We start from the raw sequence: 18,204 nt of genomic DNA, 5'->3' as shown, positions 1-18,204 counted from the left end.
GTGATTGACATGCGTTAAGTGTTTACACTGCTGTGTGCTAATTTTTTTTAATTTGTTTTCTCCTTTGTGGGAACACCATGCTCAAACAAAGCCCTGTATGAGACTGCTGAAATGTTACCTTGAAACAGCACCGGCACGTTTTATAGTTGGTAGATGAACCTTTTCAAATTCTTCCTTTGTTTCTGCAGTACCTTGGAACGTCTCAGCATTCGCTTGCAGTTTTTGTGGCTGGACACGGGTTTATGCTCTTCCTTCTCAGTGTGGGCTTGGCAATCATTTAAGTGCATTGCTTCATAATGTCATAAAGTACTTTCTTTTTTTAATCTTTGCTGGTTATATGCAGAATAAGATGCCACTTGGAATCGGGGCAGTACATGCACTTATCCAATATTTTCTCAGATTTTTTTTTTTTGAACATAAAAGGTAAAGAAATGCATCTTTTATGGGCATAACAGCCTACAGAAACTTCTATTAATAGAATATGATTTATTTTCCTTACTCGACTGACAAACAGCTGAATTACCTTTTTACTTCAAACTAAAAAAATCCCCTTCTAGAAAAGAGACCAAATCTGGAACAAACCACCCCCAGCAGTACAGGAAAGATGGCCTACTTACAGGGAGCACTGCTACCCCAGCTGTTACGCAGTCACGGTAATACATTTTGCCAAAAAACTACAAGTCATCCTGAGCCGCTGATTGATTGTACAGACCTTTTACCTTTTTAGAAAAGACACCAACTCCTCCTCCTTATGCCTTGCCAGGCCTTTCACAATGAACTTGACGAGGCCTATTAGCTTTCAAATCTAAACGATAGGTATATGATGAGCCAAAAAGCATGGCTTTCTCAGATCTCAGTAACACAAATAGCCATTATTAATTGTCATCTTAGCACACACAAGCAATTAACTTGGTATTTTTGCTAGAAGATGTGATAGTTTGCTTTAATAAAACAAAAGTTGTGTTGTATTCTTATCGCAAAGAAGCCATAGAAAATACCCACTGATGAAAAACAACAACGCAACTGATTTTTGGTACTGGATGTACACCGTAGGAATTCAGATAACTCTTACCTTTCTCTACAGTTTAGCCAAGGTCTAATTTCAAAATAAAAACAAACAAAAAAAAATAGTAACCAACAGCCTCCCTTGGAAAACAAAAAACCCTAAACCTCCCCAGATTTAACATTATAACAGCATTCTCCATCTAACAAGCTGATCGTCCATTTTAAGATACTCCAACAATGGAGTAAGCCTGAATGGTTTTGTCTGCATAATATTACTAACTACCTCCTGGAACAAAACTATATTCACTATTGTTTCTAACTACTGTATTCTGGACAGAACAGGAGGAACTAATGGCAATGGCCACTCTGAGACAAAACAGACAAATTTTATCAGAAGATTATCAGAGGTCATAAGCATCTACAAACACCAATCCTCTGTTTTTATCTCTTAGCTGCATTTCAGGAGCAAGAGAGTGAACAGTCTATCGCCTTTAGTCCCATGACACATCTCATGACGACACTCTGTTCTTTAATTAAAGAGAACTCTGGGACTGCTGTCGTTTATGCCACGGGACGGTAAGAGTGCTGTGCAGACTGCACCCCAGCAGGATGAATGCACAAGCCGTGGCCGTCAGCTGCGAGCTGGGAAGGGGGAGTCACACTCTTGCTAATGCGACTGGATGGCACTGGGTTACTGTTATTTATTAGCTGCATGATAAGCATAATTAACTGCCACTGAGACACCTCCTTGTTTCCAGATGTGACCTTTCCCATTTTTCTTCTCTAGCTCTTTCCCACCGTATGTGAAGTCAAGGCCTTCACATAGGGCCTTGACTCACGTTACTGCCAGTACAGTACAAAACCTGCTCCGTGTTAGCATCGTCCCTGGTGCTTCATGGACAAACCAACAAAGTATACTACAGCACTGCTGATGTACCACCGTATTTCCCATGCCAGTCTGGATGAAAGGACTCCCCAGCAAAGCAAGTGAGCAGGGCTACATTAAAAAATAGTTTTGCTATGTCCCCTTTCACTTGACTTGATTTATCTTTTATGACTCCTGCATTAAGAAAAACAACAAATCCTTCCTGCAGTAAGCTATCTGGCTGCAAAATAAAGGACTCCACATTCTTCAGTCTTATAATTATTCTAGAGCCTTGGCCAGAAAATAAGAATTATTCATTCCTGGTACTGGTTGTGCTTTTGTTATTGTCCCTTAACAAATCTGTACAATGCCTTAAGGCCACCATTAAGGCCTTGATTTCAGTGGAGGGCTTTTCATCAATATTATAAAATAGTAAGTAATCCGTTGAGGATCTCAATTTGTTGTTGCAGAATTACACAGCTTATCTGGCATGGCAAAGAAACTGTAAAATGGATGAAAGCTTTTTGGTTTTAAGTCTGAGATTTTTGCTAAAATTTGACATACAGATGTGGACGAGAGGAAAGTTGCTGCTGCTTTCAGTGACATTCATGAGCTTTGTCTCTGCCATGTGTTGGTACTTTCTCTTTTGTTATCTGAGAAACACCACTAAAACAGATCTGAAACTACTTCTTCATCTCTGTAAGAGACTTTCAAACAACACAATGATGGATCAATAATTTGTCTGGATGTGGTGTGATGGTGTAGCAAAAAAAATCAGAGTGCAACATTCAGATACTGACATGAGAAAATAAGTGCCTTTGTGATATCAAAGTCCTTGTGATAAAAAGATTGATATGCTGGAAAAAAAAAGTACTAGCAATTTTGCAGAATATAGTGACCTTATTGACATGACAGTCTCAGGTCCAATTAAATTAATGAAAAGTATTTCACATCTATATTTATCTCAGGTCCCTCACTAAATTTACTAGCACCATCTAGATTTTATTTTATTTTTTTTGTCACTGGAAAAACTCAGGGATGCCATTTTAATATAACTTGCATAAAATGACCAATATTTTCAAAATGGAAATAAAGTAAGACCTTTGCCTTTCAAGCAGACACTTTGGGTAAATCTCCATTTCTAAATTTTACCTTCATTCATTATTTTAATTGAAAGCTGTGGTGAATAGGTGAAATATTCTTAAGCAGACAAAACAGCTGGCAGTTTTTATATACATATATTTATGAATCCTAAGAAAGGAACAGCATTTTTATGCTGCTCCTCAAACGGCATGCTGAATAATAAGTTCATAATAAAAATAAAGAGAACAGAAATAATATTTTTTTCAGAAGTTTTGCATCCAGTTTTGGTGGCGTTCACTTTCACAAAATAAAAGAGATGTTTCTAAGACTCAAAGAGAAGCAAGCCCCCAGATTTGATTAGGTATGTTCAAGTAGTTCTAGCAACTAAATAGAAAGATGAGAGCGGTCCTTGATGCTTGAAAAGACAGAGCAAATGTGCAAAACACTGACAATGATGGTATAAAGACATCACAGCAAAGGGCAGAAAATAAATACTCATTTGTCCTGCACAGTACGCCTTCTAATTGGCTGTGTGCATGGACTGGCCGAGCTGCTATGCTGGGGTGAGCCACAGGTTACTGGGCTCATTGAGCATGGATGCAACTAATGACCATTTTGATTTTAAATGAAGGAACGCAGAAGAGAGGGATGTGACACCAAAGTTTTTAAAACAGACTTCTACAAAACAACAAAGTCGATTACTGATTGTGCTCAAAAAAGGATGGAGAATTTTTCACCATCATTACCAAATTCATAATATCTGTGGCTTATGTAAAAGATTGTTACCCTGAGTACTGAAATCATGTGCTTCCTGGCTGAAGTCATTTACATGAAATAAAAACCTCGAGGAAGGTTTTTTCCCTCCCTTTCCTTTTATTGAAGTGTCCAAGTTGCCTAATCACACTGTAGGTTTTTCAATTCCATCTGAACAATCCAAAATACGAAATCGTTCAAGTCAAAATGCAGAGTACAATGACATAAATAATTCAGTAAAGCAATTTTAGAAGCAGTTTCCCTCCCCTTTTTTTAAACTACGGAAATGACATTGAGCATGTCACAACTGTAACAATTAAAAGGAACAAATCCATTCTAGATTTACAAAAGCAAGTAGCCTAGCCTGAACATTCACAGAAGTATCACATATACTCAGACGAATCTGAGGAAAAAGAAATTTTGTGCTCTCGATGGTCATTTAGAAAGTGACAGTTTTATCAGTTCTTCTATTGTCACAAAACAAACAAATAAACAAAAACCTCACCAAACCAAAAGGGCAATGTTTTTAAATAGCAAGCTAAGGCTGAGCCCCTTATCATGTTCAAGCAAGAATGAAAGATGATAATCCAAATTTTCTAAATACAGAATAATTACAATAGAAGTTGGACTTGTATGTGTGTTAGTTTTCTATACCAGCAGCACACAGTCATAGCTGTAATGTTCTTTATGCTACACTTCAAGAAGCAATTCTCAATCCTCTGTGCACAATAGTTTGTCTATTATTCCTCATTGATGCTGGAGATAACTAACTGGACCCTCGTGATCTACTTTCAACTTGGAACAACTCGGCCTGGGGACACAACCTCATCTTCTGCCTCCACCACAGGCAAGCAGTTCTCCAGCACTGAACCAGGGGAACCTTCTCAGACACCGCCTGCACTTCTCTAAGAGCTTTATGGTGCCCCTGGTACTTTTTTTCAGCTGATAAGCTAGTTAGTTCACGTCTACCTTTACTATAGGGCTGTCCCAGGAACAAATGCAGTGGTGATTGAGTTTAAAGCTGCAATGGGCACTGACAGAACCACGAATTATTATAAAATGTGTGTAGCTGTGTGTATTTTTTAATAGATAGAGTCGTATTACAGCATAGTATTAGGGTGAGATAAAGTAACAACACACTCTATCAGTACGCAGAGATCACTGATGGAAGCTAACCTGCAAATGACTGCAGAAAAACACAGCAAAAGCCACTACAAACCTCATTTCAAAGCTAAATTTGGGGAATGGAATAAATATTATTAAATGACTGTGTTTGATACTTACAGGGTAGCTGACTATTACTTGCTTATTAAATCAAGAAATAGCAGAAGCCATTCTCTCTCCACATACACAAATTGTAACTTGACTTTAATAAGGAAGTTTCTCTTGACTGTCAAAAATAATCTTGAAAATTTTACAGGAAACATTAAAAATAAAAAGTAGAATTAAATGTAATTCACTGACCTTCTTGTAGTCCATTATATTTCCTTTTCCTTGTGCCTTAAAGAGAAAGAGAATATATATATATGTTATTAGCTACTGCAAACTGGAGTTGTGAGAATAGAGGATGCTATTAAAAGACCTACTACTTTAAACATAACTGACTTTCTCTAGGAATCAAATGCAGAAAAAAAACAAAATTCAAGCAAAGGTGTTATCAGCTTGTCCAACATAGTTCTGTTTCAGATGAGAGCTGCAAATGCTCACTGTAATTTTTTATGACATGTTTTTAAACATTTTTTGAATCCAAAATGTTTTGGTCTTAAGAAATCTTGCTGCTTGCACTAATTAATCTCTCCCATGAATTTCTGAAATAAACTATAATTCGTATCATCAACAAGATTGAACTTCTTAAAAGAGAACACTTCTATATTCATAGCAATTTGCACGCAGTTAATAACAAGTCTAAAGCTGATCCTCTCAAAGAGTATGTCAGGACCATGTCAGAACTATTGGACTGACATTAGATATACTAATTATGCTTTTGGTTTACAATTGTATTTATCTCCTAATACATTCAGAAAGGAGCACGAATACATTTAAAGTCCTTCTTGCCCAGATGCAGAAAAGCACATAGTCCAAATTCCTCAATTTTGTCACTGGGTGATATAGAAAAGGGGATGTCTCTGCCTTTCTCACTCAGTGATACTTAATGTTGGAGCCAGAGTGTTCCTGCTTGGCCAAGCTGAAGCGCTTCCCTTCGGTCAAATCCTGCTGTATGATTATCTCCTTGTTCAACTCCAGTTCTTCTCTTTTCAGGCGCATTGAGAAATAAATCACTACTGTTTCTTTCCCTCTAGCCTCCACAACAGAAGCCCGCAAACCTCACTTCTGCTGGAAAGATGCAAATGAGGACCTGGAGAGGTAGCGGTCCTTTCTGGGGACCTAGGAGAACAGCCAAGAAGAGCAGGCCAACTGGCCTAAGGAGAAGAGCTGAGGCCTGCACTGAAGAGGAACACTGTGCGGCAAGCACAGCCTTGAGGAGATGTTGCCAAGATGGCACAGATTCGGAAAATGAATTAATTTTTGTAGGGAGGGAAAAAAATAGAGAAAAAGAACGGATGAGAAAAACTAAGCAACCGTAACAGGAAGGAAAACAGTGGAAAACAAAAGTGATTTCACTGAAGGAGAAAGGGGACTGGTTCACAAAAACTCTTTACTGCTCTTCTTACAGTTCTCCTTAGTAAGAATTCAGCTTTTCTGGAGTGCATATTAAGAGAACAGCCTGATAACATTCAGGACTAGTAAAACCACTGCCAATAACCACTTCCTTGTTTGTGTATTCCCATCCCTCTGATTTGTCAACTTTTATTCATACTGGCTGGATATTACAGCTTCTTCAAAATCTCTCTCGTAGTGATACCGTGTATCAGAACATACCAGAAATGTTCTCTAACAAATGACTGCCTACATGCAGATTCACACTGTAGCAGAGAATTTGCCAGCACGTTTGAGGAAGATGCTTTTTAGTCTTAGCGATACCAGAAAAGGTGTGCTTGGCATGCCTCCTCCTGCACATACGGCATTACAAACAGCAATATTTTCTTATGCTCTACTCCTCTCAAACATTCAATGGCGGTTGCAATTCTCCAAGCAGCACCCTTAGCTAACGTTTCTTAAGCCTTCTTTACTACAATTTGCTATTTTCTTTCTTTTGCCCTCATAGAAGCTTGATCTTTGACTTTTACTGACCCTGATTTCTGACACACAGACTTTCTCCTTTTAAATCAGAGTTCTGCACGTGGTTTAGCTTCATCAAATGTATTAAGCCTGGCTTGCAAGAGGTATGTCCTCTTGTCAAACTTGCACAGATTTCTAGGTCTCACTGCTTGGCTGGGGAGCTCAATTTCAGAGTTGCTGGCACTCTGGGCCCTCAAAGAAAAGCATCTGCTTACCAACATACTGGAGATATGAACAGCCAATTCAGCTTAGCCTTCCTCCTGAATAGCAAAGATCACCATGTGCCAGCAGTGAAGGACAATAATATCATGACATTCTTCATGAATAATGAGGTGGTGTGAAATCAGCTCCCCTTGTGAGGAAGAAAGATCCCTGAATTGCCCGTGAAAAGACTCAAAATGCATCAAATAAGCAGATTGTTTAAGACAATGCTTTTGGAGCAGGTTTTTAGGACTAATATTTTCCAGGATTTTTTCTTTCTCAGATGAGATGGCCCCTCTAACACATGTTCTTAAAACCTGTACTTCAGAAATGCTTGACAAAGCCTTTAGTAAATGCTTTTCTTCCAGTCCTGCTTCTTCTGAGAAGGCTCAGACAGATATGTAGAAAGGTTCAAGGATTATCCAGGCCTAGATGAGATGGTTCTAGCTTCTGACTTATTCCCTTTTTCAATTTCAAATGCAATGGGCTAAGACAGGTTCTATATCTGAGGGATTTTGCTTAATTTCTTCACTCAAACTTTGATCTTTTATACCTCATTGCTTAGATGTTGGATGCTGAAGGTGGAGAATTTTTGTACTTGTCTAGTGAGAGATATCCATACGTGGCTATAAGTGGCCAACCCTTCTGTCTTCTGACCTCTAGAATCCTTCCCGTACTCCTGGGTTATCCACCAAATTTTAAGAATACAAGGCTATCCAAAAGCTCAGTGGGACTGCCTTCACAACTATTTTATCACTTTATCTGAAGATGAGCATTTCTCTGTCCACAGCAGTATTTCCTAGGAACCATTTAGGGTCGGATTTATTTATTTTTATATGCATTTCAGGACTCTACTCCTTTTAAAATAGATACCTGACCAAACAGTTCATTAGGCATTTTAGTTTTAAATGCAAAAAGGGGAAAGATTTTGGCAGTGAACTCAGTGAGAACAGGAGAGATTCTGGTCTTTATGGATGATCATTCATTCATAAAGATACCTGTGTGCACATGCACATACACATATGCACACCTACACTGCCCCAACCATGACAAGACTTCCCTCTGTACATATCCCAAGTCCCTTTTAAGGCAGTCTCTGAATTCCAACCAAATCAGAAATTAATCTTCTCAAAACACAAATTTTCAGTGTTGATGCAGCCTTCCACACCTGGATATCTGGTGTGTTCTGCTCTTTCCAAATCAAGTGACAAGGGGGCTCTTAAAAGGTCTCCAGCTCAGCAGCAGGAAGGTGCATATGGCTGCCTCCGTTTAAAAGCTACTGTGGCAGCAGCGCCTGTGTCTGGACCTCTGATAAGGCAACTGTGGTGGAACAACCACACAAGGTCCTGGGCACTCCACAGCAGTCCAGGCATCCTTGATGAAGACATGTATGAAGGCACTGAGTCCCGGACGCAAGCTTTCTGTGCAGTATACACTGCAGAGGCTCCCAGGTACAATACAGCTCTCTGTCTTCTCTTTCCTGAACTCTAAGACCTCCTGCTAGAGGAGGAAACTGCCATGAGAAGGTGCTACCTTGAACCCATCATACGGATGTTCATACAGACAAACAATTCAAAGGAGAAAGCCGGATTACCTAACAGTAACTACAGGTTCATAATGTGATTTCCACATGCCTAGTCATAACTCAGCTACAAGAAAAACATCTGTCTGACAGGGACAGAGTATATTGTGCACGCTTTGCCTATTTATACCACAGAAATGACACTGCAGAAGAGGGTGGCTTATGAGCATGGTGTTATCTGCCAACATGACAAAGCCTCTGGTTTGAGCGCTTGGCCTGTCTTGAATGTCACATAGTGAATGTGACTGCAGATGATATCTCCAAGAGCTTGTAGTTAATGAAAAGTAATTTTCCCTTCTAAATCATTAGAAGCCAAGAAAGGCTCCTGGACTAGACGTTGCACTTTGTATTTAGCTAAAGTAGCAGTTAGCAGATACTTCTGTGTAGAGCATGTCATTTCTTTTGTTTTTTTTCCTTCAGCAAGAACCATTTCATTGTTTCTACAATGCCCATTTTTGGTATGAGAATTAGCAAGCAGACAGACGGCACTCCTGGAATCCTGAAACCTCCTCTAGATTCTGCAGATGGGAAATGGTTTCAAAGCTTTTATGAAGTGTGCTGTGGTAATACCATTATTCTCCAACTGCAGTCATCCAAATCCATTTACATTCAACTCACACATGAGCCTTGTGTTGAGACGGTAGAATTCCAAAATTTCTCTTCAAATGCTATAAACTATCAGCCCTTAATTCCTCTAATTCCAAATGACAAAAAGTTCATTTTGGTTCATGATTCATACACACACACACTGCACCCCTGCAAGGATGCAGACGCTGCTGAAAAGACTGCGCCTCTTGTTTGTGGTATGTGAAGGCAGGCTGCAACCTGGCCATCATAAATGCAGAGCTAGCAGAAGCTCACACTTCACTCCCTGTGATGCAGAGTTCTGCTTTCAAACCAGGAAGGGAAGGAGCCATCAGCAAGCACATCTTGAAAAAATATGTTTGCACAGAACTAGCTTATTATCAAAGACAGCAAACTTTCTACTGAAGAATCTGTATAACAACAGCAGGAATTTCCACAGTACACTCACAGCTGTTTAGACAGGCAAAACATGTCTGATTGATGCAGGAACACAACAGCATGCTTAATTTTGGCTATTTGTTGGTGTTTTCCCCCCTTTCTCTCCCTGCTGTCTTGTACAGTTACCTAGTTGTATTTCAACACCCAGGAAGCTATTCATAGACCTGAACCCACAGCGCTACATGGTTATGTAAAACAGATATACACTTATGCCCTTCCTCTTTTAAGTATTAGAGGAAAAGACAGCTGAAATAAAAGAAATGAGACTAAGGACATCAGCCAGCTAGATCTCACAACTAATTTGTAGTGGTCATGAAGTCAAGTCCCCCAGGTCTTCTCCCCTCTTGAAAATTACAGCTCCCAGAGCAAAGTTGGCAGAAGGAAATGTGTACATACCTTACAACCACCACAGGACGAAGTTCTTTGCGTTACACTGACAGTAAAAGTAGCTTTAAGCTAAGACATGGGACTTCGCAGAAGTAGTGTGCGACAGACATATGCTCCATGCAAATGAACATGCTTGTTACGCTGACACATGTAAGTTTAATGGAGCTCATTTATCAGCTCCTTTGATTTTACCCTCCCAAAAGCATGAAAGCGAGGTGTTAGAGAGCAGAAGTAACCTTTGTATTGTCTTCTCTGTTGTCAGTTTCTGGGTTTCTCTGCAGATTGAGAGCATAGGAATGGAAGAGAGATACAAATAGCAGAACTATGAAATGCTAAACAATGTTTTAATTTACCTCTCTGATTTGCTTAATCCATGCATCCCTTCCAAGGAATTCCTGATGAAGGACTGCAGGAGCACAATTCAAACTGAAGGCCATGATGTCACTAGAGCTTTCTTTAACAAATGGCTGAAGGTCTGAATGTAGCTGAAAGAGAAAAACATCTTTCTTGTGTTTCCAGCCTACACATTTACATCCCGCCATCAATTCAAAGTCCATATCCTGACTCTATACCTACTTGCCATTTTCTGCTTTGACACTTGTTATTTTGGATGCACTTCAAGTTTGGGGGAGGGAGAGGAAGAGGGAAAAGCACTGCAGTGACAGAAAGCTGTGGTGAAGATAAATATGTAGAGTACCTCCGAAGAAATATGTGAAGGACAGCTTGCACAGCTGGGCAAGCAGTGGGACAGACAGGTACGGAACTGTGGAGTGGAAGGAAGTGGACAAAACATAAAGGAAAGAATGATCTAGTCTTTGGTGGAAAGAAGACTTTTTTCATCTGTGAAGGTAACACATTCTATTTTTCAGAACCTGATGAAGCTGATGCAGTATGATCTACTTTGTGACAAAGTAAACAGAATCTCAGAATCCTCTAGGTTGGGAGAGACCTCCAAGATCATCAAGTCCAACCTCTGACCTAACACTAACAAGTCCTCCACTAAACCATATCCCTAAGCTCTACATCTAAACGTCTTTTAAAGACCTCCGGGGATGGGGACTCAACCACTTCCACGGGCAGCCCCTTCCAATGCCTAACAACCCTTTCAGTAAAGAAGTTCTTCCTAATAACCAACCTAAACCTCCCCTGGCGCAACTTTAGCCCATTCCCCCTCGTCCTGTCACCAGGCATGTGGAAGAATAGGCCAACCCCCACCTCGCTACAGCCTCCTTTAATATACATGTAGAGAGTGATACGGTGGCCCCTGAGCCTTCTCTTTTCCAGGCTGAACAACCCCAGCTCCCTGAGCTGCTCCTCATAAGACTTGTTCTCCAGACCCCTCACCAGCTTCGTTGCTCTTCTCTGGACTTGCTCGAGCACCTCGACGTCCTAACTTTACATAGCTAGTAGCTTTCTATGAAAATCATGTAATCATTTATATACAACTGTGTTAGTCCATAGTGAAAGCATTAATATTAAAGCATATGCAAAATATTACAGCTACAGTTGCACTACAAGCAGTTTATTCATAGAGTTGTACCTCGTAATAGCATATAGTGGTATTTCTGTGGCAGCAAAGTTGTGCTTTAAAAAACCACTTCCTTTTCCTGGAGGAACTAGAAACTGTCTAAATCAACTGAGCAGAAGTGGATGGGAGGTCTGCTTGCCCATCTCAACCTACATCTGTATCTGCAAGTAGTGCAATACAGAAGGAGTGGATCTGCAGGGCAAAACAAGAGTACTGAGAGCCTGAGTTTCTACACTGTGTTTTGTTTTAGACTAGCTCTAGCTGTGGACTGAAAGACTTCCAACGGCTGGAGAACAAGGGAAATTAAGCACACACAGACATTTTCCAGTCACTGTCTCACCTCAGCATGAGGGAGGTCAGAGGCCCTCTCTGGGAAAACCTACTGCAGAGGTTTAGAATCAGAGAATATCCCCAGCTGGAAGGGACCCACAAGGATCATAGAATCATAGAATGGCCTGGGTTGAAAAGGACCTTAAAGATCATCTAGTTTCAACCCCCCTGCTCTGGGAAGGGTTGCCAACCACTAGAGCAGGCTGCCCAGAGCCACATCCAGATTGACCTTGAATGCCTCCAGAGATGGGGCATCCACAACCTCTCTGGGCAACCTGTTCCAGTGCCTCACCACCCTCTGAGTGAAAAACTTCCTCCTAATTTCTAACCCTAATCTCCCATCTTAGTTTAAAACCATTCCCCTTGTCCTATCCCTATCAACACATGTAAACAGGCAATTCCCCTCCTGTTTTACACTCCCTTCAAGTACTGGAAGGCCGCAATGAGGTCTCCCCACACGGAGCCTTCTCTTCACCGTATCACTGAGTCCAACTCCTGGCTCCATGTAGGACCACCCAAAAATCAGACTATGCCTGAGGCTCAGTGCCATGACCACTGCCCTGGGGAGCCTGTCCCAGTGCCCGACCACCCTCTGGGTGCAGAACCTTTCCCTAACCCCCAGCCTGACCCTCCCCTGTCCCAGCTCCATGCCATTCCCTCAGGTCCTGTCGCTGTCCCCATGGAGCAGAGCTCAGCGCCTGCCCCTCCGCTCCCCTCGTGAGGGAGCTGCAGGCCGCCATGAGGCCTCCCCTCAGCCTGTTCTTCTTTAGGTTTAGACTGCTACTGTCCTCATCTGGTTACCTCCCTCCTTGTCCGTCACCTACCCCCTCCTTGAAGTTGCCTCCACTGAGTTTAGTCAGAAGGGAACACATGCAGATACTTCAGCCACAGGTACAAACCCCTGCGTGGTGGCAGCTGAAACCCAACACCTGCATCCTTCTTCAGCTCCTGCTGGGACTTTCCCCTAGACTTTAACAGGGGGACTTTAACAGAGCCTTGAATGAAACGAGCCACATGGCTAGAAGTGTAACTGTGCCAATTCATCAGCACTGTTCATACCAGCAGTTTCTGCAAACATTTTTAAACCAGGCAGCAGCCACAACTCTCAACACCACTGACCTACTGGCAAAGGTTTCCGGCATAGTGCTATTACAGAATAGAGCTCAGGAGCAACACATCTTACAAGTCTTTCCATTTTTAAGATCCCAGAATGAAAGAAAAAGGTGTACCTTATGACTCATAGACATGTGCTTTCCGTACTGAAATGCCATGTCCTGAATCTCAGCGCTGTGCTTTGCTAATTCCATTGCAGCCTGGCAGCTCTTCGCCAGCAAGGCACTATGTGACAGGAAAACCTGCTCCTTCCACGTAGATATTCCGATGTCATCTGTAAGACAGTTCTCCTGCAAATGAAAGGAAGGTGAAAATGAAAACACCAAAACTGCAACTGTGTCAGCTTGTGGAAGTCAACAGCGTGGCACAGAATAACACCACACATGGGGAGTTACAAAACTCTGGGTGCCAAGGTGCCAACGAGAAGGGCACTCTTTTGGGGATGGGGAGAGAAAAAAATAAATAAATGAAAGAATAAACATGCCAGCAAACAAATTCTTAATTTTCTGCTCAAAAAGAACAACCCACAAAATATGTGGAGCTGTCAATAGAATCCACATAAATCCTTTTCTTAATGACTGTATCAACACCTTGAATGTTAATAGTCAATTAGATTGCTCTGGAGGAACTGGGTAGAAAAAAGAAGGAAAATTAAAAAAAAAAAAAGAAAAAAAAAAGAAAAAAGAAAAGTAGATCTGCACTTCATCACTGTCATTTGAGAGGTCACTGTGATTTCTTCCTTGCAGTAAAAAAAAATAAATAAAATAAAATAAAAAAGAACAAAAAATGCTTATATAGCTTCATTGGAAAGATGAATAGCAGTGATGGATTCCTATCTCTTCCCTCCCATATTAAGGATGAGGAAAGACTGAAAGTATTTAAAAATAAATAAATAAATATAGCCCTGCTTTAGAAATGTCAGGTATTAATTTTCCCAAGGGACTGATAGAGATCTCAGTGATGCCTCCAGTGAACTTTGTCACCTTGACTGTTAACGTCAAAGATGCTTAACACTTCTTAAAATCCTCTGTATCCAAAACATTAATTTGAATTGCTTTCCACAAAATGGAAATGTGTGTTAGTTAACACGTACCCAGGTTTCTTCCCCCAAACCTCAATCCAATTGTATCAACATTTTACTATTTTACTAAAGGGTCTTTACAGCTAGACATGACTTGAAATCTTTCCCATATACCCATATTACCGTCACACCTGTAGGTATTCTCTAAAGAAAGGAGGGCGGAAAAAAGAGAGAGAAAAAAAGACCAGATTGTTTTGCTTAGAAAAAAACTAAAAGCGATGAGAAACTAGAAGAAAATTCAAGCTATATATCTTAAAATAATTGTAATTTCTCAGTTCAGTCAAATCTATAGCACACACTAAGACAAAACATTTTCTTAAAGAGTAATTTTAAATCTTCCAATATAACAAGTCTTTTCCTTCAACGTGATGTCAATTAAATTACTTAGAAATGAGTAAGTAGTAATTCTGTGTGACCCTATAATTTTCTCACAAGGTCTTATCTGTGATGAAATTGGTAACAAATGAAATAGAATCCATCCGCACAGGTCTAATTTTCCTCCCTTATGGATATCACCCAAAAGTGCTGCGTTACAAGGGAGAGGATAATCTGAGACTAATGGAAAAGAGTAGGAGGATTCTGCAATGCCAAGTAACACAGCGCTGTATCAAAATGCCGTTGCTTGCAGACATACTATTAACTTCTACAAGGAACGGGAAGAACAGAGAAACCACATGTTTGCTATTATGCATGTGATAACTTACAAAGTCAAGCCTGAACTTTCCTCGTGTTTCGTTTTACTGTAGTATTTTTGTTTTAATATCTTAACTCAGCCCAGAGCATGTGCAAATTCCCATGACTGGCAAAATGTCAAAATGAGCATTTAATTCAAGTAGTTTCCTATGTATCGAGCTGCTTTTTTTTCCACTCAGATATAGATCAATTTATTTTAAATTTAAAATCAGGAGCTCTTGGAAGACGCAACATAATCTTTTCCTTAACAACCAATCTGCTCTTAGAAAAAAACAGAATTTACTAAAATTTGCTGGATGGTACTAGAAATTGGCAGTGATTTTTATAAGTACTTGTTTTAAATCCAACCAAGACAAAAATGCTCTAGAAAGGTATCCTGACGTAATTCAATAACTTGAAAGGCTTTCCGAACACCTTCAACTTACAATTTTTAGCTTGCCTGAACCTTTGAACAGTAACAGAAATGCAGACATTATCAAATATCAGCTGCAGGAACTGAAGCAGCTTAAAGAGTCATTCAAACTAGGTGTGCACAACAAAATTAATTCCACGATATATTACAAAAATATTTCCTTTTTAAACAAGTTGAAATTTCATCACATAATTGGAAGTGATGGCATAACAAGCTACTATCCGCTCCATGAGCATCATGTAAGCTTCAAGCATCTAAAACAGACATCAAGCTTCAAAAAAATTACAAAAAAATGAGACATTATAAGATACAGTATTAGTCTTAAAAACATAGGTGTTGTGAATCTGTGGGTACAGAAAGAAGCAAGGTCGAAAAATGAATTGTGTCCATATGGATCTGCTTTAGCATATGAGCTTGCACACCAAAACATAGCTGATTTTCATCACAGAAAGTCTTATGACCACATAACTCTAAAGCTTCTGCTTGTTAAGAGGGCAGGAGCAGACACAACCTTTCTTCAGCAAAAATTTCCAACTAACTGAATGCCATTTTTTCCCAAAGATAACTCTCACGTTATACCACTGTTCAAAAACGACACTGTATTTGCAAGTCAGGTAAGGCAATAGCTAAACATTATTTTAGAACTTCAAGGGAAAAAATAAACTAGCTCCAGATTCCAAAGTCTGAGAAATCTGAAGTACTGGTGATGCTTATTATTTTTACAGAATTTTTTACTGTTTTATAAACTTTATTTATTTTTTTTTTTTAAGTCAGCAGGGATAAAGATGGCAGTAGGTATCAGCAAGCCCAAAAGATTCCTAGTGAGTCTTTCACTCCAAGTAAAAGCCTTTTAAACTCACCAAAATCAATTCTGGCTGTAGTTGACAGTGCTCAGACATTTGATTAACTAATGCCTACAGACTGACCTCATTAAAACGTTCTGCCCCCAAGAAATGGGTCTAGATCCCAACCAACTTTCCTGCTGCTTGGGTAGCAGAAGCTGGGTGAAGAGACAAATCCCTCAGCATCTCCCAAAGAAATCAGCCAATTCCAGGTCCAAATACAGTTCGGGGAATACTGGCGTGGGAGTATGGTGAGAATATTTGAACCCGCCTTGGTCAATCACTACTTCTGTGTGAGTTATGCTCAACTGAAATGGTCCTCAAGGGTCTAATAGCAGGTCTTTGCTTTTCTTGTGTACATATTTTGATAAATCACCCACAATTTGAAAACTTCAAGAATCAGTGTTTTAAAACTGAGTTTTTCAAAGCAGTAACTGCAAATGGGAAATTAGGAACAGCTGAGGGTGCTCCCACTTTTATTAATGTCAAGGTCAGTTACTGCTTTGTGAGAAATTGGCTAGTTGAGGTTTTTCTGTTAAGCTATTACTATAATTTAAATCCGGTCTGAAACAATCACCCCAAGCAACAGGAAACAGAAAGAACTCTCAGAAAATGAAATCACGGGACAAAATATGTGATCAGAACCATCAGGAAGGGCAGCTTTTAGTAGCTGCAGTAAAATGCATCCCCAGTGCAAAAGTGGCACTTACAATAACTCAGTTTGATTTGTCACACCAGAGAAGATGCTTATACGCAGTCCAGCTGAAAACATAATTCAGGAAAACATGAATGAAAACTCTAAGAAGCACACAAAATCATTTGCAAAAACAGGAAGGAGTAAAAGTCAAAGGACTTTTCACTTCAGATATAGTTTGTATGAAGGGAAGCTTTATTTTAATACGATGGCAGCTCTTTCTTTGCCATCTGCTGTTGCACAAAATGATCAAAATGTCTGAACCACTTATATACCAAACTTTAGTTCAATTTTCCGTGGGCAAATAATCCACATAAATACAGAGAAATACTCTGAAATAGTGCTAGCATTTAAAGGTTTTAAATTAGATAGTTCAAGAATTGCCATTTTACATAAATAAACCCAATACAGACATGAGTGTCTCTATAGCAAGACTCTGCAAAACATCTTGCCCATGTTTCTCGTAAGCTTTAAACAGATGTATTCCTGCTTGCTGAACATCACAGGACGTGTTTTATTGGTCTGTTAATACACGTCTTCAGTGGTTTTGGAGGAAGAAGGGAGACTGCAAATTGGTCGATAAAGCATGCTACTGACTACCTAATAATTTTACTGTGAAGGAAGTAAAAATAAAAAAAAAAGAAAAATCATAATAAATTAAAATATCCACATCTGTTAGTTTTAAATCACTCTGGAAAAGCTTAGCATTTAAAGAACAAAGCAGTAAACAAATAGCGTTAGCCTTTTTTCTAGCTATGATTTCTACCCACTCCCTCCCCCTGACACATTTACCTACTCTTCGCAGATGCTCTTTACTCAGATTCTGCATTTTATCATTCCCTTTTGTCTTGCAACAGAGATATTTTTTAAAGAAAAGCCCTGACTGCTGCCCTGCTAAAAGGTCATTTACATTACTCAAAATTAAATTGATTTACTTTCTATGGTAAAATTTATAATAAGTAATGGATTTGCTAAGACAGACTCATAGCACTCCAGCTGATGAACGTATGCAGAATCCCAGAACATTATTCCTCAAAGCAGGACCGGTGACCAAACATCAAAGAACGGCTTTGCAGGTAAGTAACAAATACCTGTTAATTCTCTATTTGGTACAATGACTACTTGCCACTAGTACATTTCTTTCCTTACTTGTTTTACATAGGAATTCTATCCAATTTTCAAACAATTACCCTGAAAATTTCCCAAATACCTAGCAGCTCATCTAGCCATCCGAAGAACGTAACTGAAATAGTATTATATAACAGTCTCGTTCTGACACTACAAATGAGTTTTGGTAATGCACATCTAGCATCAGCTAGAATACTCTGGAGGTGAGAAAAAAAGAACACTGCCGATTCCCACGAAGATCTGTAATGCTTCGAGACTGCACGAATGGTCTGCCAGGTGACACACAAGAGCCAACACACAAGTT

The 18,204-nt window shown here is 39.8% G+C and overlaps 1 protein-coding gene across 1 annotated transcript in view; it reads right to left on the bottom strand.

The window, feature by feature from the left end:
* Window positions 1-18,204, bottom strand: part of PDSS2 (decaprenyl diphosphate synthase subunit 2) — a 121,396-nt gene that overhangs the window by 5,188 nt on the left and 98,004 nt on the right. Inside the window, exons 6-8 of the mRNA XM_035321590.1 lie at window positions 13,167-13,340; window positions 10,433-10,564; window positions 5,171-5,206 (exon numbers count right to left, since the gene is read on the bottom strand). Coding sequence (XP_035177481.1) covers window positions 5,171-5,206; window positions 10,433-10,564; window positions 13,167-13,340 — 342 coding nt within the window. The remainder of the gene's footprint in view (window positions 1-5,170; window positions 5,207-10,432; window positions 10,565-13,166; window positions 13,341-18,204) is intronic.

Source organism: Oxyura jamaicensis, chromosome 3 (assembly GCF_011077185.1).
Source record: "Oxyura jamaicensis isolate SHBP4307 breed ruddy duck chromosome 3, BPBGC_Ojam_1.0, whole genome shotgun sequence".
NCBI lineage: Eukaryota > Metazoa > Chordata > Aves > Anseriformes > Anatidae > Oxyura > Oxyura jamaicensis.
The sequence above is the reverse complement of the archived record's forward strand: the minus strand, read 5'-3'. Positions and strand labels throughout refer to the sequence as shown.